This window comes from Oryzias latipes, chromosome 9 (genome assembly GCF_002234675.1).
Source record: "Oryzias latipes chromosome 9, ASM223467v1".
Taxonomy (NCBI): domain Eukaryota; kingdom Metazoa; phylum Chordata; class Actinopteri; order Beloniformes; family Adrianichthyidae; genus Oryzias; species Oryzias latipes.
Window position 1 is genome coordinate 23,531,751 of NC_019867.2, and position 22,234 is coordinate 23,553,984.

The 22,234-nt window shown below is 41.7% G+C and overlaps 1 protein-coding gene across 15 annotated transcripts in view; it reads left to right on the top strand.

The window, feature by feature from the left end:
- arvcf (ARVCF, delta catenin family member) overlaps positions 1-22,234 on the top strand; it is a 265,429-nt gene that overhangs the window by 183,263 nt on the left and 59,932 nt on the right. For all 15 annotated transcript variants that reach the window (XM_023958692.1, XM_023958698.1, XM_023958694.1 and 12 more), the window contains 2 exons: positions 1,033-1,535; positions 13,168-13,351. In XM_023958692.1, the coding sequence (XP_023814460.1) occupies positions 1,033-1,535; positions 13,168-13,351 (687 nt within the window). The remainder of the gene's footprint in view (positions 1-1,032; positions 1,536-13,167; positions 13,352-22,234) is intronic.

Genomic DNA, 22,234 nt, shown 5'->3' on the forward strand with positions numbered 1-22,234 from the left:
ATGGATGAAGACGAGAAAGAGGGTGATGATGGCTGGATAATTGCCCAACCCCTCATTTAAGTTCAGTCCCCATCCCCACCAATATTTTTGCTTTTCTTTCCACATCAGATGTGTTTCATAAAATGTTTTTGCAGCTTGTCAATGGATGTTAAATTGGATTCCCCAGATTGGGTCCTGACTGCAAGTGAAAAATCCCTCCCTTGATTAAAGAGCCTAAAGTAAAAACAAGTTGCCTGCACTCCAACAACAAATGATCTGTCACTGAATTCCAGCTTCTATATTTCCCCCCGCGTTGCACTGAAGAATTTATGAGGCTGTCTGTGGAGCAAAAAACCGTAGAGAAGCGATTTCATCCGGCTTCAAAAAAATGGCGACTCCGTGAAGGACAACCCCCTGCGTTGACCGCTTTGCTGCTTATTTCCGTCACTAAAAACAAGTAAAGCCCAATATTCTTCAAGTCCCCAATGCTAACAGTGAGTAACCCTAATAATGCTATCAGGAAAATCCCAGAAGTCCTGGTCATTAAATTTTTGTGGCTGGTGTTAGAAGCTGTGAGTAAAGAGAGTTCTGGAGGCACTGCAGGGGCTCGCAGTCTTCCCTTCGGGGACAGCATAGATCTTTTCCTTTTTTTTTTCTAGTTCTCTGGGGAAAGAAACATCAAATTCTTTTTCTGTGATTCATAAAAAAGAAAAACTTCATAAGTCTTGCCATCAAAGCGTCTTCTTTGGTGTTGCCTTGTCTCTGTTTCTTTGTGAAGCGCCTGTCTTTTTTGTACAGTGTTTTCCTGCCTCTCAGTACCTTTTTCTCATGCTTGATGTTGGTTGAAATATGACATGTTTGTTACTGCTACCTGACACAGAATTTGAAGCATAATACATTGTATCCTGTCTCATTTCCAAAGAACTGCTATCATAAAAAACCTTAAAAAAACAACTACAAACTATACATAGCCTTTTTCTCTTGTCCTGGTGTTCTCCAAAGTTTTATTCTTCTTGGATAGGTCCTAACTGCTCTTATCTTTTTGTCTTGTAGATACCCAGATGACCCCATTGAGGCAGAGTTGATTGATGAGCGCCATCCTTATATCCATGGCATGTATTCAGCCCCACTGGCTCAACCAGAGAGAGGAAGCATGGCTAGCTTGGACCGAATGGCCGGGCGGCGCTCCCCCTCTATCGATAGTATCCGTAAAGATCCACGTTGGAGGGACCCTGATCTCTCTGAAGTCATTGCGATGCTCGGCCACCCGATCGATCCCGTCAAGTCCAATGCCGCTGCCTACCTGCAGCACTTGTGCTACGAAAATGACAAGATCAAAAAGGATGTACGCCAGCTGAAAGGAATTCCTGTCCTGGTGGGTCTTTTGGATCATCCCAAATCAGAAGTCCATCGGAAGGCTTGCGGTGCCCTGCGCAACATCTCCTACGGCAAGGACAACGAAAACAAAGTGGCAATCAAGAACTGCGATGGCATCCCAGCGCTGATCCGGCTCCTGAGGAAAACCAATGACATGGAGGTTCGAGAACTCATCACAGGTAGGATGAACTTTTCCAAAACTTAAAAGCTTAATATTAGAAAAGACTATTGTACCCTCCTCGTAGTATCTACTGTTTCATACCCAATACATGCGCTGTCAGCCATTTCTCACCTAAAACTGATGCGTCTTGTCCATTTGAGACATTTGAGAACTCTTAATGTTCACACTGAGTGCTTTTTTGGTTGTTGTCATGCAACGTCTAGCTGTAATCACTGGACCTGACAGCAAATCTGGTTTGTTTAGCCTGTCTTTGATCAAGAACACAATGTAAATCAGGAAGATGTCACTCACACAATACACAGGAACTGTACAACAAGACAAAGATCAAGTAGCTGCAAAGTTGAAGTGAAGCTATGCTGCTTTGTAAGTCCCCCTGACTGAGGGCAGTTTGACACTGGCTGGGATAAGACTTGTGGGACTTTAGAATTCAACAGCAATTTTGGTCTAAAAAATACTAGGCAGCTATTTCTGATAGCTTTGTCAGAGTTAGTAAGACCAGCTGTGTGTTCTTTTAGATCAGGGTGAGGCCAAGATCTACTATGTGGCTCTTCGTTGGGTCAGTTACATAACCAACACCATCTTCATTGCAGCTGTAATACTGTTGAATTATGAATTTTGGTTTGAAGTTTGGTTTTATCCTCTGCGGTGAAAGCAGAGCTTGCTTGCCATCCATAGGAAGAAGGGACCGTGACACATTAAAGACATTTCACACAGAGCTCCTTCCTCTTGTAGACAAATGTTTTGAGTGGGTTGGAAAACACAGAATGACACATTTGCCTCCTCTTGTGCAAAACGTGTGTTAACCCACTGGAGCCAGATACCAACATTATAAAAATCTTTCTCCTTGCAATGCTTTGTTCTGGCTGCTTGAGGATTAAAAAAAAAAAAAATCAGACGAGATGGTGAACCCTAACTGGGGGATGATGTGTTTGACATTGAAGTAATTGTTTTTAGATACTTTATCCTCATTTAGTTCTGGACCAACTGTGGCTTAATCCAGTGTTTTTCAACCAGTGAGACATGATCAGGTGGGAAATTAGTAATTTTCACTGATCTAAAAAACATTCAGCATCACCAGAATATCAGCTCCATGTTCATCAGAAAAGGCCCAGGTTTCATTCTAAGTAACTTGCCGACGTCTTTGTGAAACTCTTCAATTTAAATGCAGCGGATCTCTCAACATCTACCATGTCTTTCATAAGCAGGGCCATCTGTGCAGGATCTGATGCCAGACCGTATAAACGATGAGTAAAACAATGACGCCCCGGATATGTGAGTCTGTCTGGCATCAGCACCACTGGTTTTCACTACATCTCCCATGATTCATTGGGTTACTGTGACACCGTTAATCCACGTGAGATCATGGAGGAACTCTACATCAATAAAAAGTTTCTCTTTTAAAAATATTTATGGTTGCTGGTGTGGCTTGTGAATGAAAAAGTGTACCTTGGCTCAAAAAAGGTTGAAAAACACAGCTTAACCCTTTCATGTTGCCAGTGACACCTAAATCATACATGTACTTTGATATACTGTAACTCTTTATTTATGCAATAGCCATGATCAGCTGGTTGTGACTCGGAGAAAAACAGCTTTTCACATCGGGTTTGTATCGATGTGCAACACATTACCAACACAGTGATGCCTGTCAGTGCAAAGTTGCTTTTCTCTGCTTCAGAATCGGCTGGAAAGCGTTAATTACATAAATGGTAGAAGAGTTACGGTAGTTGAAAGAATGTCAACACTGGAGCTAAAGAGCTAAAATGTCCCTCTGATAATAAGCAAAGATTATCTTGCTGTTATCAGTTCTTGCAGTTTCTGTATATTGGTAACAGCTGTATGACGGGATGCATTTCTCAAACCTAGTTTGTAGTAGATATAAAGCTGCATCATCATATAGTTAATGGTACCTGATGATAAAACACAAAACTGTCCAAATCCCAGTTTGTTGGTAAGTGGCAATAACTGTATATTTATTGCTGTAATTAGTCAACATTTATTAGATCATTTTCATCCGTGTGAATTATCTTTCGGAGAGCTCATCTTGTTGCTCGATCAGGGGGGCACGCTGTAGTTTAATGAGCCAATTCTCAGTCTCAGAGGCATTTTCCTATTTGCAGGTTAAAAAGGTTACTACTAAACGATGTTGTAAAACAAATAGTGTTATTTCCCAAAACATTATTATGTAACCTTATAATATATTTTATGATGTTATCTAGAAGAGAATGAGGGGAATGGAAAGTTTATTCTATATTAAAATGGAACACATGCAGCTATTGATATTTGTTAGGAAAACTCTTCACAACACTGGCTAATGACAAATGTTATAATTTTTTGAAGACCCACTCCGATGAAAAGTGTGTTTTTGGTATTTTAAAATTGTTCTTGTGGCATTTCTCTGATAATGAAGGACATAATCACGTAAAATTATATTTCTTAGTATTTTTTTTTTTTTTTTTTTTTTTAACTTGTCCTGTCCAACAGCTAGGCAAACAGATGAGAGCTGAGGGCCTCTTGTGTTGGACATATTTTATTTTAACAAGAGGGGTTATTCATCTTCAGACAAACCAAAGGTATGTCTGAATAAACCCCTTTTGTAATTGAGGCCAAACTTTATTAATTTCAATCATGTTTGAAAATCTTTGGTGTTGGACCGGACGGAAAAGGAAAGACGGAAGGACGTTAGAGAGAGGGGGGGGGGTAGGAGGGTGATAATAGGAGGGGAAGGGGGGTAAGACCATGAAGCAGCATAGAGCAGACAGGTTTACTGGTTGTTTATCGTTACGGTACGGTTCAAATGTAGTACAGAAAGGACGGGGCCTGTTCACACACACTCAAATATTATCAACACACCTGCTCGCCGCAAAAATGTCCACATGTCAACATGCACACAAAACAGATAGTGTTCACGAACGCATACCTATGCCTTAAAACCAACTAGTGTGAAATCTTTCATTCATTCAATCATGCAAACTATTAGTGCAAAGGTGAGCTAACACCTGTGCTCAAGTGAGTATTTATGTTCTTCTAAAATGGATGGTGGAATGTGAAAAGAAGGAGGAGGAGCGCCCAGCCACCCCCACACCCAGACCCCCGCCGCAGCAGCAGCGGCAGCCGGAATTCCCCCAACGCCACACGGGAACAGGCAGGGAACAACCGCCCCCCGGGCGACCAAGACCGCCACCCAGGCCAGGGCCAGCAGGACCGCCGCGAGGCCCCCAGAGCCAGAGAGCAGGGAGGCGCAGAGGGAAAGAGAGCGCCGCCCCAGCCCAGCCAGGAAAGCAGCCCCCCGCCGCGCCGGAAGAGCCCAACGCAGGGCCCCACCGGAGAGGGACGCCCACAGCCCCAGACGAGCACCCCACCACCACCCAGGAGTTCCGGGCATCCCCCCGCCCCGACCCCAGGTACGAGCCAGGACCCCCCAAGGGAGACCCGCTCCGCACTCCAGGCAGCCACCCACCCGGCCCACGGTTGGTCCAGGTAGGAGCAAGGCAGGGGCCCGCCGCCCCCGCCCAGGAGGGGGGAACCCCGGGGAAAAAAGGGCGGCCCAGAAGGGGTGTTATAAATATGGCCCGACCAGGCTCGGCCATGTTGGAAGTTTGGCGGGGCCCAGCGCCCAGGGGCAAGGACCAGGACCCACCCCCCAGGGACACGAACACCCCCGGCTCAGGTGTAATATGAACCCCCCCACCGCGCGGAGAGAGCACCGCCGGGCCCAGGGAGCCGGCACCCAAGGGACACGGCCGCCATCGCCAAGGGGCCCGCACCCCCCACCAGGGAAGGGGTAGGGGACAGATGGACCCAGGTCCCATAAGGTGCAAATAAAACCGAAAGAGGGGGGGCCCACTCCATACGGCAACCAAAGGAGGGGGGCCACTCCCAAGTAGCCCCCCCCCAAGGCGCATCGCAGGCTAGACCCCCCACCCCCTCACCCTAATATGAGGTTATATAAGGAAGGGGGTAAGTTGGGGACAGCTGGTAGACTGTCCCCCGGTGGTCAAACAGCCGTCCCCCAGCCCACCCCCAGCAAAGGGGCCAGGGCCACCCAGCCCAGGGGCCCCACCCCCGGAGGCGCTGACACCCCAGGCCCGGCACCACCCACCCCACACAGAGAGAGAGGAGCCAGAAAGCGTCGCCCCCCCCGGAGCAAGCCCAGGCCCCCACCCCCAGATGCCGGCCCTAGAAGAGCTCTGGTCAGGCCTCGACGGGACCGAGGAGGCCAACCGGCCGAGGCAACCACTGATTGCATCAGCGGAGACCCCGACCCGTTAGCCCCCCCGACCCGTACTAATAATGGGCCCCCCCTCCCCCCCAGAACGCCCCCCCACAGGACAGGGCCGACAAGCCCCCCACCCCACCCCACCCCAGACCCCGCAGCCGAAGCGGGTGACACCCAGAGCGACCGGGGGCCCCGAGAGGGTTGTCCCGTCCCGTCCCAGAGCCAGGGAAGGGCCGATCCCAGCCCCAGGTGCAGATGGGCAGCCCATCCGGCGCCGCTGGGCCCCCCCCACCCGAGCAGGGCCCCCCGCCAACCCCCCCCAGCACAGTCAAAGGGACCACCCCCCCAAGCCAAGCCAGACCACCACCCCACCCCCCCACCACGCACCCCCACACCCAAGCCCAGAGGACCACGCAGCGCCCCAGCCCGCCCCACCCAGGCACCGGACCCGACCCCCCGAACAACGGAGCCCCCCACCGCCCCCGCCAGGCACCGGAGGCCCCGACCCCCACCCCAAACCACGGCAGAAGGGCAAGGAGCAGCGACGACCAAGCCCTCCACCCCCTAAGTCATGGAGTCAACCACAGGAGACCAGAGAGACTGAATTCTTTCAAAGTTGCCTGAGCTTTGGGCTGACATTTTTTCCAAGCTGATATGATCAAACAGCAGATTTCTGTGTTGACTTATGTTTATATTTTTCTTGTTTTTCCAATTTATTAAAATAGTTTTTTTGGCAATACAAAGAGTTATGAAAATGATAGATGCTAATCCTTCTTCTATATCGATGGCACTCATGTCACCAAGCACACAAAGTGACGGTGAGGCAGTGATTGAAACCTTAAGCCAGACTGATAAATCGGCACATACCTGCTGCCAGAGAGCCTGGACAGGAGTGCATTTCTTAGTATTTCTTTACTCAAATCATTGTGAATCAGGAGCAGACAAAAGAGTGACGTTTGAAAAATATTTTATTTGAAACAGGAAGGGAAAGGGAGACGCTTCCGCCCACAACCCAGAGGCAAATTTCTAATGAACTTCTGTCTCTCTATTGAAATGATGTTGTTGAAAAAATGCACAGGTTTTGGGGATTTTTGGCTAGAATTGGCATAGTCATAGTTAAGAGACTACTGGGAACACTTTACAATAATACGTCAAAAGATGACCGGAGTGGGTCTTTAAAGAGAGATAATGATTGTTTTAATAGCTTTGTTTCCTTGTGTAATAAAAGTCAACGTTTGTCAGCTCACATAGCAGTGTGGCATCCAGGAAAGTAATTTTTTTTAAGTAACTACAAGTGCCATAGGAGAGTTATGAAACCATAAACCACACATTTTAAGAGAAGATGTTTGTTGGTACCATTTAGAAGGGGAAACTCTTGAAATTAAGTTGTGTTTTCAACACTTAAGTCACTCAAAAGCCTGGGCTGGTCCAGCTGTTGTGCACGAGCCCCCCTGCTGTGACAGAGATGTTGCAGTGAGCGATGACTCTGCCTCTACAGAAATAATTGCATTTACAGCAGTGTTGCTTTCTACTGTAGCTAAAAATAGCCCTGCAGACGAGGAGGATGGGGCAGAAGGAAGCTTTCTCCCCTCTCTGACTCATTATTCAACCCTCCCACGTTTAGAGGTTTTCTTTTTTTCCTTCATTCATTATCTAGACTCTCCGGGATTTCTCTTTATTGTTGGTTTACTGCCTCTCCGGTTTTGGGCGGTCGTTGCCGCTGCCCTGCCGCTAGTGTTGAAAACATGCCTGTCACAATGCAAGCTCAGCTTACATCCTCAGCCACGGGGCTGGAATTGGCCGTGTTTTTCTACAATTAAATATAATTGGAGGGTTTGAATGTGCGCTCTTTTTCTTAGTTTATGTCTTTAGGAGTTTTCTGTGAGAGTTATTGCCATCCCCGAAAAACCACAAAGAGCCCTGTTTTCTGCAAGGGGAGGCGGGTGACTTGAAAGAATCCCTGCAAAAACTGTTACCACCTCAGACAGGCAGACAGAAAAGACTTTTATATTTTTAGATCTATGTACAGTTCACAGTAACTATTCTTCTCTATTGCTCTGGGCTTTTCCCTGTAGCAATTTCCTCTGTTAAAATGTGGATTGATCAGCAGATTTGTAGAGCTCTTTAAAAAGCTAGAGAAAAAAAATTCAATGTTTGTGGTTTCACATGGACTGATTGAGGTGCTGCACAAGTTTCTGAGGAAGGGAGGAGATGAAGAGCATGCCGGCCTGTTGGCTTCCAACAGCTAGTTCCAGCGGTTCTTGAATCCTATGACCGAAGTTTGTGTCCCTGCATGGAGAAATGGCATCAGCTGACTCAGAAGTGGCTGGATAGGCCGAAGAATATAATCGCGGAGAAGAATTGTCATCCGGATGAATAAAACTGGCCTTTTTTGGAAGAAGCGACGCTCAAAACGCGCCGCTGCTGTTGGACTAACGCGGCGTGCTCAACGCTTAAATCGCGCTGCAGGATCTCTCGGAGGAAGCATGAGCTCCTGGGTTTAAGGTACAGAGTGACAGTCCTATACGGCTCAGTGAATTGCTCTGAACAAATAAATACAACTCTTTTTGTTGGGCTTTTAGCGAGCTGGAGGCCACATAACTGATGGATGATGGGAAGTGGGGATGGTTTTACAGTCTTGCTCAGAACTGTCTGCCACTCTGCAGAAACTATGTCCTAGCAAATGACACAGGTTTTTAGATTTTGGTTAAAAACAGCATAATCATACTAAAAAAAAACATTGGGAACGTTTTTAGAATGGATCTAAAGGTGATTAGAGTGGGTCTTTAAAGAAAAACTCACCCAGGAGGCAAAAGCATTGATGTGTGCAGAGATTGTTGAGGGAATCATACGAGTAACAACAAGAAGGGCCGAAGTTTGACTAAGGCCGCTCAGGAATAGTGAAGCAACAAGTCTTAAACTGGAACACAGTATCTTCAACCAAACAGCAGAGGATTTGGGTGCAGAAGCAGATAGCTCAAACCCATTTTTACAGAAGCAGGGAGTGTTTGAGCGTGAGAACAGAGAAAATTGATTAAACAGAATTCTGTTTGTCATCTTTTTTCGCCTTTTCCCTTTTTCTAAACTGTGCCACCATCTTTGATGAAATTAAATTAGTCTCTTTTGGGTTTTATTAAAGGAAGAGCAATGGAGGGTCAAATATACAGTTCTAACTTTATCTCTGCTCATATTCAGTCTCATGTCTGCTTTGATTTAAAAGTGAGAAAGTTTTTACTTTGTGATTAAAAACAACCACCATGTAAAAATACAAGTTTGATAAAGCAATCTAAGCTTAATTTTATATATGACCTTTCATATTTTTGTCACTGTTCATCAAAATGTTTATTGATGCATATTTTATGTTTGTCATAGTTAAATAGTTTAGGTCATTGTTTATTATTGTTTTTTGTTTGATGCTTGAAAAGACAAAATGAAATATATGCTTACATTTTTGACAGAGGTATGTTTTACTCTAAAGGATCATTGTGAAGTTTGGAAAATTAGTGCAATCAAGCTTTCTGTTTATGTTTTTCTGCAACTTTTGAATGTCTCTGAAACAAACTTGGAGGTAAAGATTTCCATCGGGGATATTCGGTTGTAAAACGGCTTTTATTTAGTCAGAAAGTCTTCTGAGTCTGTATGTGAAAGTTGGTTTGTGTGGAGTTAGAATGAAACTGCTCATATTTAAACCCATTGCTGCACATTAAAAAGCGTCCCTCTGAAAAAAAAATGCTAGTTAAAGTGCCTCTTTTAGCCAAAGTGCATGATCTGCTGGATAAATTCCTGATTCTTCTTAAAGATTAGGTTTTAATGACATCAGATAACAGCAGGGATACAGGTGTAAGTTCATATCAGGTGTGAAGTGAGCCATTTGACATCTCAGCTGCTCGCTTTCTGCCTCAGGCCTGTGAGACAGCGGGACATCCTTGACATGCACAGCTCTGACAGACTAACAAAGAAGCCCAAATGGACCAGATCTGATCCAGAGTAACCTGCATGAAACTGTGGCAGGATGTGGGATGGAGATCATTACTTCTGCAGTTTCCTGTCATTTTAAATAAGAAAAAAAAAACTGTCAGTGGGAGGTGTGCGTGTTGTTTTTGTCACAGGGCAGACAAGCGGTTTCCTTCTGTCTGCCTTACATGATCGATATGGAGGTGACTGATTCCACTGGTCCTGGAGGCATTAACTCTGAAACTCTTGACGAAAGAATGCACTACCCAGGGGAAAAGAAAGTGTCAACTCTGAATTCTTATGCGTATTGCGGATGTTTTGTGCGACTTTTGTTTGTCTGAAACAAAAGTTTGAGACACATCCTTTTCTGGTGTGTTCTGTAAACACAAATACATTTCCAGCTGTGTTGGAAGTGGGCCATTGAGCATAAATCACGATAATGAGGAAGCAGGAAGACTCATAATAATCTGCATTAATAAAGACATCACATATCATTAATTTCATAGTGAGGCATTTCAAATAAATGAATGAAAAAGATGTCTTAATGCGCTTTTTACTTTTTGTCAAATGCTGAAAATACATAGAAGCACCTTTAAATATGCCCCCCTCCATTGTGAATGACCATGATGCTACTCCAGCAGTGTTGGGGGTAACAGATTACAAAGTAGTGAATTACTGAAAGCTAACTACTTTTGTCAGTAATGGAGGTACGTAACAAATTACAGTTCAAATTTTGGTAATTAATTGCAATGACTAGACTATAGAAACCATTGTTACTTCATTACTTAGGTTTTGTAGGCTTTTACATTTTCTCTTGGTTAAATGAAGCGAACCGTGTGACAGACTGGTGACCTGTCCATGGTGTCCCCTGCCTTCGCCCATAAGTGGCTGGGATAGGCTCAGGCAGCCCTGTGACCCCGAAAGGGATAAACGGAAGAAGATGAATGAATGAATGAATGAATGAATGAATAATAAATGAAGTGAAACTGTGGTTAATTTCAAATTAAAATAAAAACAGAGTTACTGGCACATACGCGCACACATACATGTGCAGATTTGGGATCGGTTAAAGCACAGACATGCCCTCATTGCTGCTGTCACGCTGCTTTCCAAACTGGCGTAAAGATGAGACGAAAAGAGATGCTGCAAGGAGTCCTCTCTTGCCTGACAAGCAGCAGAGGAGAGACGTGTACTGATGTGGCGGTGGCAAATGAAACAACTCTCAAGCCGGCTCTTTGGTGTGAAAGACAAGAGCCGGCTCCTTCCTGGGAGTCGTTCTTTCTATATTAATTCACCTTTTCTTTCTTTTTCTTCTCTGTAAGCTGCACGAGAGTCCGTCTCTGGTCAATACCAGTTAGCGCTCAATGCACTCTGCAGAGAGAGGGGGGTGGAGGGTGGTTCCGTAGACTTGCAGCAGTGCAGAACTGTGCACATAAGGCAGATGTAGAGAAAGACACAGGTACAACTCATTGTAACGGAAAACCTAAAGTCAGCAAAAATGAACATGGAGGGATTAAATAGTTCTTTGTGAAATAAAGCAAAATGAGTAGTAAATTATTTTTTCAAAAAGATAATGAGTAAAGTAATTTAATTACAATTTTGATCCTGTTACTTAGTAAAGTAATCAATTACTTTTTAGAAGTGCAGGGAGCGTGTGGTCCGCCCAGTGAATTTACGTCACAAGTAAGCTCTTCTTCAGACGGCACTCTTTGTCTGTTCCTGATTCACAATGATTTAAATAAAGAGATACTCAAAAATGCAATGTTAAGCTTTATTTTACAAATATATGTCCTTCATCATCGGAAAAATAGTACAAGAACACAATAAAAACTCCAAAAGCAACATGTTAGACTGGGATTCTAATCATTTGTTGTCACTATTACTCATCTCGGACGGATGTTAAAGAAATTGTGATGTTCTATAAACAAGCAGTCTGCTTGGGTGTTTTTTTTTCAATGATACTAGGGATCACGCTTGCACGCACGCACGCACGCACGCACGCACGCACGCACGCACGCACGCACGCACGCATTCAGGCATTCATGCATTCATGCATTCACGCACAGACACACACATACATACACACACACACACAAAAGAGAATGTTTTTTTTTAATTGGATTCATGCAGGGTTTCTGATACTTTCCTTAATTACTCCCAGACTCCAGACTAACGTTTAAAATGCTTAAATGCTGAGCATTTGTAGATCAGGGATGGCGCACAGGTTCTATTTCACATGAAAGGATTCTAGAGATCAACATGACAGCACAGCTATGCAGCGATTAGAGCCCCTGTGTTGAGCAAAGCTTCCTGGTGTAAATGTGTGGGATCTGTTAGACCAGCATGTCAATACGACTCCTTTTACTAAACAAATCATAGTTTTTTGGAGGAGTCTGAGAATTGTTTTCTGCCTGTAGAAAGCTTTAGCTTTTATGTGAGTTTCAGTGTCTTGAGTCATTCAGGTGAAGGTGAGTTCATAATTCCCAGAGGTCTTTGTTTTCCTCTGCATAATGGAAAGCTTTGACCTCGTATTGCAAACGCACACAAGTGAATCCATGGAACTAGTAATATTCCTACGCTAAAGGCTGCTTTGATAGCTGCATCACCTTATTTTTGTGTTTTTAGCTCTTAGATCTTTTATTTATTTATTGCATTGTTTTGTTTTATTTTAATTGTGCAAAATCCTTTTGCCTCTCTGCAATCTGCAATTTCTTTAAGAAGAGCTTTTAACGTATTAACTTTAACATTCAATTTATTTATCTCCCTCTTTATAAAATGTAATGTTATAATCACCATGATCAGTCTTTTTCTTTTCTTTTGCAAAAACGTATCAAACAGTTCTTTGTTTTTTATTCATACAAATAGCTTTAAAGGGTGAAAGAAAAACCGTCTAAATATGGTTTGATAGAGTTCTGGTTATGTGAATAATTCATTTTCATTTTCATTAAACTAGCCTTGGTTAACAATTACTTTGTTGAATAGTTGTAGTCCAGTGTATTTAAATTTAGAAGAGTGTTTAACTGTGACTTTGAATGTCCATATCCAAGTATAATGGTTATTTTAATATCACAGTTGTTCAGGTTTTATCCAAAATCTCAAACTGAATCAGTGGATTGGTATTCAAATTTTTTATTATTTTTATTGTTTCTATGAAACATTTTGAAATGTGATTTTTAAAGCAAAAAAAATAAAACAAGTCACAGGGATAAAGTCCAAATTTTTATTAATCATCAGTGTGTGTGGTTGTAGAGAACCAAGACAGAACTTGCCAGAGGCAGCTTACACCAGTGTTGTTGCTGTTTAATTTAACAAATATGTTTCCTGCTTGGATTTTCTTTGCATACCGTTTACTTGTGTTTACCTGTCAAATACTAGTAGCTTGATTGTCTGGTATATTCATACTACCAGTCCTTCCTGTCTACGTGTGTCTTCATTTTCGTGGTCTTCTTCTCTCTTTCAGGTACGCTGTGGAATCTGTCGTCCTACGAGCCCCTGAAGATGGTGATCATCAACCATGGCTTGCAGACCATGACCAACGAGGTCATAATTCCTCACTCGGGTTGGGAGCATGAACCCAACGAGGACTCCAAGCCACGGGATGCAGAGTGGACCACGGTGTTCAAAAACACATCCGGCTGCCTCAGGTGGAGTTTCACCACATTTCTACATAATTTGTCCTCGGGAAATCGAGGTTCAATTTTATCTTCTGTATCCTTCTAATAGCCTAATATTGACGAAAAACTATGCTGTATTTTATTTTTTATCAGCCCTAACTTTAACTCAGTCAGTTAAATTAAATGTTTCGAGGGCTCTTTAGGATGGGAGTCGGTTGATTTTGCCTTGATTTACTTCCACTTCCTCATCTTTAATGATTAGCTCCAAAAGGGAAGGGGTAAAACTGAAACAGTGCTTTTTTTTTTTTTTTGCAATGCTGAATTTTGTAATTTTTAGAAGATGTTTCTCTGGGATGCGGCTACAAAATACAACAACTACACGGTCTTAGAGAGTCATGCTCAGGGATAAAAACAAAGGAAGGGTTGTTGTGTCTGATACCAGCATGTGGTGTAATCCAGCCTGTGTTTTTCTTGAAAAGAATCGTCCTGCATGCGTTTCAGCTATAGTCAGTGGCGGTTCAACACTATCTTACTCTCCGGGCGAGTAACCCCCCCCCCCCCCATCCCCTCCCCGCAGACATAGAAAATTTGACAACATCCTGTTGTGTTCCGTATCTTCTATTTAGCCATTTTACACAAAAAATGCATGAATTTTCTAGACTCGTATTACAGGGGGGTCAAACTCAGTCACACAGGGGCCTAAGTTAAAAACTCGCTTTGGGCCGAAGAAGATAAACATTTACTGAACACACTAAAGCTAAACTTTTAAACCTTTTAAACTGAACTTTTTGAACATAAATATGAATAAAAACAGGAACATTAATCTAGAATAACTCAAGTTAAACCTTAAATAACTTGTAATATTTTGCTCTCCATAGAAATATATTCTGTCAAAATTATACAAATATGAACATGCTGCAGAACAAAACAAAGAAAGCCTGGAAATATTAATAAGAAATTACAAATCAAATAATTCCGTTTTTTTTTTTGCTCTTTTATCATTTTTTAGAGCATTTTTTTTTAGAGCTGGACTCCTGCTTCATTTTTAGTAATAATTTCTTAATGTGTGACGTCCTGTGTGTGTCTTTGTGAAACATATCAGAGGGATTAGATCTAAAAAAAACTTATTGTGATTAATATGTTTAGGTCTTATAAAACATTAAAGACTAAATCATAGAACTCATCAGTGGGATTACTCCAAAAATATTTGGCATTTCCCTAAATTTGTGCAACACCAACAGTAGAAATCCTCCAAAAAAACTCAATCCATAAAAAATGGTCTGCGCCCACCACCCCTCACCCTTCCCTTCCCTCTGACACACGCGGCTCCGTCTCTATGACGGGAGGCGCAGCTGCGGCCCAGAGTTGATTGTCAGATAGAAAAAGACTCCCAATCACCTGTTAGTGTGATTCAGCCAGCCACCGGCGAGTTGCGCCCCCCTCTCGAGTTTTTTGACTTGTTATGTTCCAAAGACTACCGCAAAGAGGTGTGGCCGCAAGCGTCTTGCAGCAGAGGGCGGTGGTCACGTGCGCATCGGGTCTGCTGTGTCGGAGCAAGGAATTGTGGGAAATAATCCCCATTGCCTGCTTTTGTCGAAATTGGGTTGAGCATGGGTGTTTGTTCTGCCTAATTCCTTTTCATGTGCCTGTTTTACGTTGTTTCATGAGTTATTTCATCTTTTTTTTTTTTTTGCACCATAAGTGTGAAGAGGAAATAGGATGAAGACATTCTTAAGAGTCTGATGTGTCAAAATAAAAGCGTAAAGTGTCGGCAGCTGAAGCAATTTAAAATTAAAAGCTCAAAGCTTCCTCTTTGAATATAGTAGCATATTATGTGCAACGCATCGGGCACGGCAAATGCCGCCCCCAATGTAGTGCCGCCCTGGGCGACCGCCCACATCGCCCATTCAAAAACCGCCACTGGCTATAGTCTCCGAACAATTGAGAGATAAGTAACCAGATTTAAGATTTAAAGTCAGTTTAACATTTTTACATCTATCTATTGACAGATAACAAAAAATGGTACATCTTTTATAACAAGAAGTTAATATTAAAAATTGTTACCCAAAGGTAATGAAAATAAACTCAAAATTGTGTTATTTTAGGGAAAACGTTTGTTTTAAAGCTTTGTCAGACAGAATTATTTAAAGCCCTTCTCCATTTATCTTTTGATCTATTTTCATAGTATTCCCAGTGGTCTTTTTATTATGACTATGCTGTTTTTTTGCCAAAAAAAAACCCCTGTGTTGTTTCTTTATGAGAAATTCACCTCTGAGTTATGGGCGGGACTGTTTGGTACAGAACAACCCCGCCCCCCTTCCTCTCTTTGTTGCTTGGTGCTTGAAGCAAGGATCTTGTGGGTTGCCCAGCGTATGTTTTGCGTAACAAATACAATCTTTTTCAAACAATTTGAATAAAGAAATACTCAGAAATACACATTTAAGCTTACTTTTCTTTATATATGTCCTCCATCATTAGAAAAAGGCCACAATGCCAGCTTGTTAAAAACACCATTTTAATTTTCATTGAAGTGGGTCATTAAACAAAATACTTCAAAGAAGAAAGAGAGAAATTGGAACGGAGATGTAGTTTAGCTGCCAAATCTCCCATTGATTTCAGATTGATTTTTGTTTGAGTTCCTCTAAAGTGTACAACAGGCAGGGTTTTGAATATAGCAGAAACAGTCTAACTTAAATAGCCTTTGCTTCTACAAACATATAGCAGGTGTGGAAGGACACAGGTGTGATGCATTTGAGATTGCTCTCTGACTGTGGGCCAAGGTCAGATGTCAGCCTCTAGGTACGTTATTGATATATGATCCAGCAGATGCTTTTCCTCCTGTCTCGAAGGTATGTTGGTGTGTTCACAGCGGGATTATGGGATGACTTTTGTCCGTGACATCATGAAAGTATTTATGACTTGCAGTAAACGTACAAAGAGAGGTTTGCTACTCTTATATTTTTGGAGGTACCATTATTAGCCGTCCCTTGTTCCTCTATTATGTTACCAACATGCCACTGAATCAGCGGCCAATCAAACCAGCCTCAGACTTAAAGGCTTAAGTGGGGGTAAATTAAAAACTCAGCGTAAATTCTTAATGCACAATGACAAGTCCATTAAATGTGTATTTTAAATACCAGGATTGGAGAATTTAAAGTAACTGTGATTTGACTGATTTAAACCACTTTGTTAAAATTACTCAATTTTAAAATTGAATGGCTTTGTCACTCCGCCCTTCTTTGCTAATTTTTTCTGCGGCCGCTAAATAAACACTTAGATTAACCTTTAGACATGAATCACCATATTCATCAAGAAAAGCATCTTCCCTTATACTATAATGAGTCCTGTTTGCTACATGAGATATTTGCTCGCTTGAATATCTCATTACATTATTTTACCTAGAGAGGATCTTGTTGATTATAGAATTTGGAAAATCATCAAGCCAAAAAAGCATCAAGCCAAGCATCAAGCCAAAAAAGCAGAAGTCAGGGCTGTGTGGTTATTCTTTTTATTACTGTAGATATATAGTTTCGGTCAAAAGTGAACCGTGGACTACTTATATTTTCCTTTGAGATAAAAAGCCTAAAATACTTGATGTGTCACTACCTGATCTGTAAAGGCTACGGAATCCGTTCCCTGCGTGTGCAAATCTTGCGTCACTTCCTGCTGTTGCCAACATTGTGACAGTTAAGTAATTTGAATTAGATTAGCTCCCGTAATTTTTACATTTTTAATACGTTGTTTGTTCCAAGATCATAAAACCTGTAATTCATTAGTAAAAAAACAAACAATAATATATTTAAAAAGATCAGCTTCCGGTAGCATTTCCCGACAGTTTTTGCCTCCTTTCCTACTGTCTGATACATTTAAACAACATGTAACTCTGTGTGTACACAAATGTAAGTTTTCCTCAACAGCACAGAGCTTTCCCCGACTGAATTACAGCTCCGACAAGTAAAAGAACTTTGCCTAAAAACAACACTGTGTAGTCATTGTTGTCATTACACTGAAAATGAGTGATATGATGAGAGCCACACAGCTTGCAGTCATTCTCTCCATTTGATTGTTTTCATTTTTTATGTTGGCAACAGGAAATGAGAAGAACTAAGGGCATTTTACTCTGAGGAGATTCCAGCGGGCTCTTGCATCCGCTTTTCCAGCCAAATTAATCATTAATAACGTGTCTGTGTTAACTGAGTACATAAAGTGGCGGTATCCTCATACATTGGGGAATAAACTGCTTTCAAATGGAATAGAAGAAGAAGAAGAAGAAAACATTTGCAGAAGCGCGATACGGATTGGGTAGACCCAGCTGGGGGGTCTGATTTTGCACATGCGCGTTAAGAATTGTGCAGTCCTGATCTGTAACATTTCTTTTTTTCATTCATTTTTTTTGTAAACATTAAAATGAACTTTTTTATTAAAATCCAAGGACCATAAAATGCTTTAGTGGAAGTAGATGCATTTTTGTGCATGCAAGGACAGATTGCGTAGCCGTTAGAGACCGGGTAGCGACAAGATGTTCAGCTGTGTTCTTGTTGCACTTCATTTGATGCTCTAAACCAGTGTTTTTCAACCAGTGTGCCGCGGCACACTAGTGTGCCGTGGGATATGGTCAAGTGTGCCATGAGAAATTGCCCTCATTAACTGATCTAAAAGCAAGTACCATCTCCAGGAAATCAGCTCTTTGTTCATCCAAACAGGCCCTGATAAAACACTGAGAAGTTAAGAATATGAAATATTATAAAATTATTTTTTCTTTGTGTTTATATGATTCTATTAAAGACATTTTGATAAGAATAACAGGATACCGCGATTTAGCTGCAGCTATAACTGTGTAAGGAAAAGTCCCGCCCCTTTAACTGTCTCCACCAATCATTCTTGAAGGCTTAATCACATGTCATCAGTCTGACCAATCAGAAGGGGTTAAAGTATTCACTTCCTTGTTTCGATTTAGCGCAAAAAAGTCTCTCTGTTCTAACAAAAATACCAGCTAAAGCTCGTCTTTAGCGGTGTAGCTTTCCACAGAATCTGGTATCAGACTGGAACAAGTGAACAAAACCATGAAGCTCAAAGACGCTGGTCTTTCTGCGTTCGGCGGATTACGGGCACTACATCTCCCATGATGCAGTAAAGTGACTGTCTCAGCGCACAATGAGTCTCTCCTCTTAACGTCTTAAAACAACGAACACACATCAAACAGTTTTTGAATCTTTTGACTTAATTTTTAATACATCTTTTAGAAAAAAGAGCTGCAGCTTCCAGCGTTTTCTGCAACAATTATCACAAAAATGCATGTGAGATTGCAGAGCGGCTGTAGATCAATACAGACTGAGCTTTTTCTTTTTTTTTTTTTTTCTCTATTTTTTTGGATGCTGGTGTGCCGCGGGATTTTTGTCAAGATTAAAGTGTGCCGTGGCTCAAAAAAGGTTGAAAAAGGTTGCTCTAAACCACATACGTCAAACTCAGGCCAGGGGGCCAAATTTGGCCCGCAGTGTAATTATAATTGGCCCCCTAGATCATATCAAATGTGCATTAGAGCTGACACGCAGTATATGCTGTAACGCTAATACAACAAATCCCACAATACTTTGCTAACATGTTGGTGCGCAGTCGAAACCGGCAAGCGCTCCTATTTTCTGTTGACAATCATTGACAACGATGCTCCAGCCACATGAGAAAAAAAGTCACCCTCCACAAAAATGGCCAAACGAAAGATGGACAGCAGAGCTTTCAAGAAAGACCTTCTACAATACTAAGTTTTCCTCAGCTCAGAGCCTGATCCCAGACATTGATGAACTTGCATCTAAGAAAGGATGCCAGGTATCTGGCTTAGACCAATGTGCAGAGTAATCAGAGTGTAGCAAACTGAGCTTCTTGTGCACTTTTTCTACTGCAAGGCATGGTCTGTTAATAGTTGAAATGTTGGATTTTTATTAAATGACATTATTTTTGGTTCTTTTGTTGTTAAAATTCAAAAGGAACTTGAAAAGATACGGGGAGACATCCCGAGCATTGTAGCATACCTATCTAATGCTGGCAGTTCCTAGTAGCTCGTTTGAATATCTCATCACATTATTTTAATTAATTATGTAGAGATCTTGTTGGCATAGAATTTGTACAATAAGCAGTAACAAGCCAAAGGTTGAAGGATGTGATGTAATTCTGCCCTCCTACTACATTCTATACAAAGAGTACATCTATATTTTAAAACCCTGGATTTTCAATCACAACATTTCTGTCACACATCACTTAATCTTGCTGCCGTTCTCACTCCTTTGACCCTAGGTTCAGACGCTGCTGATGAGTTTGGGTCTCTATGGTAACTATAGCTAAGCCCCACAGTTGTCTGTATGGAAAGAGATGCTGAAACCAGGGAGAATCTGTCTACTGTCACCGACAGAGGTCGGTTTACTCTTCCGTTCAATCTTGAATAGTCTTATTTTGGTCGACTCTTAATGTCATATAGGTCTGCTTAAATACAGTGTTTATGCTGCAGGCATGATTAAAAATACACAATAGTTATTATTCTGTTATCATTCATTTATGGAGCTCACAACCTAAGAAGGGCTGGTTTATACTTCAAAGCGTTTTGTAGTCGCTCAGGTCGCATCGGTCGCAGGGCCACAGGGGCGATTCCGCTTTGAGAAAATGTAGCACCTGCTGATGACATCATCCGCGACTTGAATTGTACTCCAGTGGTGCAGTCCCGTGCAAATCGCGTCATTCAACCTGAATTTATTTTGAGTGATTTGAGCATGCAATCACGGATCAAACTATGTCTACAAAAATATCTTTAACACTGCAGATGATGAAAACTTAACTGAAGAAGTTAGGAAGTACCTAACTATACACACAGACACAGAGAGAGCGGACAACTTAATAAAAAAACTGAAAACGTAACTGGAAAGATATATTTTATGTCTCATATCTTGCAACACTATCATACAACTCACCTTGTTTTTTTAAATTTACTTTTTTTCCCCGCCTCTGTTACTGGATGAACATACCACTTCCTCCTTTGTCCTTCATGTTCCTGCACGTTCACAGAGGCAGCAAGTGTAAGATCAAGATTCCTTCATGTTAAAAAATACAGGCTGGAGACAATCATATCACTAGTAAAGTATAAACACCACTCAGAGGTTCATCGCAGTTTTCTCAAACAGTCGCAAGCAGAACTAGCCTATGCTTGTATGGTCTAGACCAGGGGACCCCAAATCCAGACCTCGAGGGCCGGTGTCCTGCATGTTTTCCAACCAACCTGCCTTTGAAGCTCTTTATTGGCTAAACACACCCGATCCAGGTAATCAGCAGCAAATAAGGCAGGGCAGATTTCTGGAAAACCAGCAGGACACTGGCCCTCGAGGCCTGGATTTGGGGACCCCTGATCCAGACCATGCTATTGTGGATTTTATTGAAATCAGCCTTAATCCTAAAGCAACATGTACATTGTTCCCTAGATCTTAAAAATAAACAGGCCAGACCATGTTAGAAAAGGAAAACATGACCTAACTAAAAGGTTTAATAAGTTGGACATTTAAATGACCTTTTTTAAATTGGTTGATAAGTGTAATATAAGTAATAATTTGTTTAAAATTTATTTCATCAAATAATTAAAGTGTAATAAAAATGGAAAATATTCCATTTATAAATAAAACTTCATATTTATCCATGGCAGCTTTAGGACCGTGTGGATCCATGGTGAAAATTAATTTGCTCTCACTTCCACACAAGATGGAATGAAGTCTGTTTCTGACAGTAGCTATTCCATGTAAAATGAACTCATCTTTGTTCATGAGGAGAATCTGCTCACAGGAGTCCACCTGGAGGGTCCTCAGCCTGAGAACGCTTCCATGTTAAGGTAGAACTTCTGTCATCCTCTCAGGTCAATGACGGAGGACGGCCCTGTCCTCATCTGCCGTGCTGCAGTCCATTTGTCCCACCGGCTCTTTTGTTCACTGATTGCTGCACTGTCTCCTCTGGGTGACCTTCACACCCACACTGTTAGTGGGCAGAGACACCGTCGACACATCTAGATCTGACTGACAGACCTGTGTCTGCACAGATGCCGAGAGACAAGAAAAGAGACTCTTTCTTTGACCTCAAAGAATGTAAGAGCACGACAAACAGAAAAATGCTTTTAAAACTACAAATCCACAATTGTCAGTTGAAAAAGCAAAACTCTGTCATCCTCTGTTGTAAGGAGTAAAGTTACAATATCTGCAGTATTGTCATATTTGCAGTGCAGGTAAAAAATCTGACTGAGTTAAATTCAAGTTCTACATTTGCTTAGGTAAAATATGTATTTTAAAATAAATATAATATATATGATAATATATAAATGAGTATAAAATGAATCATCAGTGGAAATTCATGATTAGTTATATTTGGACTTTGTCTTAGTGTTGCTACCAAAGTGGTTCTCTTTGTATTTTCCTTTTTTTTTTTAAATTAAGAAGATTAAGTAAAAAATTGGCTTTTAGATGCTTCCATAATGCTAATAAGATGAAATGCGTCCCTATTTGTTGCTGTTGAAAACCGTCATCCAGATGTGCAGCACTGAGGGAGGTAACGTCAAACATGCGAAATAGACATAACTTTAAAATCCCACTCCGGTCATTTTCATCAAATGTATACGTCAACTATGAGAGACAAAATGAGAAAAAAATCCCGAAAGAATTTAGTTGTATAAAATAAACTTAAATAAATAAATAAACGTAGTACCTTTAAGGAGATGTACCTCTTTTCGATATGACCAGTTTATAATGTTAGGCACTTTCACAGAGAAAACATGTAAATCCAGCTGCTTGCATTACATTTTAATCTAGTTTGGGGCAATTATGCTTAATGTGGAATATTTAGTTAAAAAAATGCTTAACCTGCAAAAAAGACAAAAACATTATATCAAATCCA